The sequence below is a fragment of the Myotis brandtii genome, unplaced genomic scaffold, assembly GCF_000412655.1.
Source record: "Myotis brandtii unplaced genomic scaffold, ASM41265v1 scaffold497, whole genome shotgun sequence".
NCBI lineage: Eukaryota > Metazoa > Chordata > Mammalia > Chiroptera > Vespertilionidae > Myotis > Myotis brandtii.
This window is the reverse complement of record NW_005368954.1, coordinates 443363-446104: the sequence shown is the minus strand read 5'-3', so window position 1 is coordinate 446104 and position 2742 is coordinate 443363. Positions and strand designations below refer to the sequence as shown.

General features: G+C 53.5%; 1 protein-coding gene across 1 annotated transcript in view; it reads right to left on the bottom strand.

Annotated features, from left to right (window-relative positions):
* LOC102251053 overlaps positions 1–621 on the bottom strand; it is a 4891-nt gene extending 4270 nt beyond the window's left edge. Inside the window, 1 exon segment of the mRNA XM_014548151.1 lies at positions 501–621. Coding sequence (XP_014403637.1) covers positions 501–621 — 121 coding nt within the window.
* Between the last annotated feature and the right edge of the window lie 2121 nt (positions 622–2742).

Below are 2742 nucleotides of genomic sequence, written 5' to 3'. Positions count from 1 at the left end.
GCCATCGGTGACCTGAGGCCCCCCTTGTCTGAAGGTTATTTGGGCTCCAATCTTGGTTAGCAAGTCCCGTCCTAATAGGGGGTAGGGGCATTCTGGTATTACCATGAAGGAATGGGATACCCGGCCCGTTCCTAGATCTACTGTTCTTCGGGTAGTCCATGAGTACTGGCTAATGCCAGTTGCCCCTTGCACCCAGGACTTTTTATTAGCTAGCTTCCCCTAAGGTGTGCGGAGAACCGAATGTTGTGCTCCAGTGTCGACAAGGAAGTCAACAGGGGTCCCCTCCACTCTAAGAGTTACCCTGGGCTCGGGGAGGGGGTCCAAACCCCGACTCCCCTAATCACTCAGTCCTTCCAGCTCCAAGACCTCCACCCAGTCTGTCTTGTTTTCCTTTTTACCAGCCTTCTTTGGGCATTCTCAGACTCAGTGCCCTATCTCTTTGCAGTAAACACACTGGTTCTGTTGCAGCTTCTTTTTCCTTCCCAGGGCGGTCCCCTTACCTCTTTCTTGGCCATTGGCAAGCTGGCGAAGGCAGCGGGTCCGCTCCTCAGGGGACTCCGTGGTGGTGGCTAGCAGAATCTTGGCCAGGTTTTGGGTCTGCTTGTCACTGGCAGCCACCATGGCGCGGGCTTGCCTTTCCTCAGGAGACTCTCGGTTGTTATACACCGTTGTTGTACACCTTTTCGGCTACTACCAGCAAGTCCTGCAGACTTTTCTCCCCTAGTCTATCTATCTTCTGCAGTTTTCTCCTAATGTCTGCAGCAGATTGTTTTACAAAGGCCATGATAACAGCCGCCTTGTTCTCAAGAGTCTCTGGGTCCATGGGGGTATAGGTACAGAACGCCTCCATGACCCGCTCTAGGAAGGCCGCTGGAGATTCATCCTTCTCCTGCTGTACATTTCCTACCTTAGCCAAATTAGTCGGCTTCCTAGCAGCCAATCAGAGACCCCCCATTAGAGTCTGGCGGTAGACCAAAAGCCTCCCCTTACTTTCTGCCGTGTTGAAATCCCATTCAGGCCTAGTTAAGGGAAAAGAGACATCTATCTGGGCCTGGTTGGTGGTTGGGTTTCCGTCCACGCCTGGAACCACTTTATGGGCCTCATTGAGGATTCTTTCCCTCTCCTCAGTTGTGAATAGGATCTGTAAAAGCTGCTGGCAGTCGTCCCACGTGGGCTGGTGGGTGAAAAGGACAGAATCTAGCAAGTCAATAAGTCCCCCTGGCTTCTCGGAGAACTTAGGGTTTTGTGCCTTCCAGTTATAGAGGTCACTGGTTGCGAAAGGCCAGTAGTGATGGGGCTGGTTACTGTCCGCATCCGGGGGTCCAGCAGCCCGTAAGGGCAGGGTCTTGATAGTGGAGTCGGGTGATGCAACAGACAGCTCCCGCTGAGCTCTCTGCCGGTTGAGAGGCGGGCCTCCTACTGGAACCGCGGCCACTCTCGGAAATCCACCCCCAGCCACTCCCAGAACTCTGCCCCCAGCCACTCCCGGAACTCCTGGCGTGGGATGATCGCCCCCCTGTGGGCTATATTGGGGAGGAAAGATTAGTTATTCTTCAGTCCCCCCCTGCAGGACAGGGTAGGGGGGAGCTGATGGCTGGGTGAGATTCTTCTTTTTCTCCTCCTTTTCTGTTTCCTGCAAAGCAAGAATGGGCTGCGGCCCAGGAGGGCGTGAAGGTAGGAAGGGCCTAAGCCAAGATGCCAGGTAACAATGTAAGAGAGTTGATCAGGATGTCTCCCCCTGAGTTGGGAGACGACGTCCCTGACCCGGTGGATGGTGGGGAGGTCAAAGGGCCCCTCCGGCGGCCACCCGATGTTAAAAGTCGGCCACTCCCTGGAACAAAAAGTCTGCCACCGGCCTTTCCGGACCTCCACACTGAGGCTGCTGGCTCTTCCCTTTACCTCTTTAAAATGATCGACCATAATGCTTAAAGGAGTAGTTTCAGTCTGTCCCATAATGTCCGTCCAGTAAGTCCACAGAATAAAACAAAACAAACACAAACACATACAGCTAAAGGGCCGAAAAGTATAGTCTTCCAACTCCATGGAAGCAAAAACCGACAGCTAGATGATGGCTGTGCGCCAACCAGTGGGAGCGACCCGCCTCGTCTCAGATTGAGGGGTTTCTACAGACCTTCTGACTCCGCGGAAGCAAAACTACGCCCCTCCAGATGGAGGATCGGGGAGTCCCCCGACTCCTCTCGCCTGTGATCCCCCAGTGCATCCACCTAGACCGTTTTGGGCAATTACAGATTTCAGAAGTGAGCTCACACAGGACAGATACAGAACAAGTCCCTGAACAGAGGGAGTAGAAAACTGCCTAGGAATGCTTCTCTTCTACCTTTTTTAAAAGATAGGCCAGATTCGAACCTTTAGCCAGTCCGAGTTTTTACTTCCCTTTGGAAGTCCCAGAGACGGTAAATACCATCTAGAAGCCATTCCTCCAGATACAGGACAAGTCCCTTAGAGATAACATATATCACACAGAACAGAATACACAACACACAGACACCATGGTCAGTCAGACTCTCCGGATCGGGGGTCCCTCGAGGGTCTTGGGGATCCCGGGCGAGCCCCCAAATGTTATGCCCAGATTTCAAGATCCCCAATAGACCACACCAGGGAGCCAGCCGTGTCCGACGCAAAAGCAAAGAGTCTTTTATTCAAACCCGGGCTTGGCTCCCCTACCCTCCTTACTGACACAGCAGCAAGTGGCAGAGAGAGGGCCAGCCCTGTGGGGAGAGA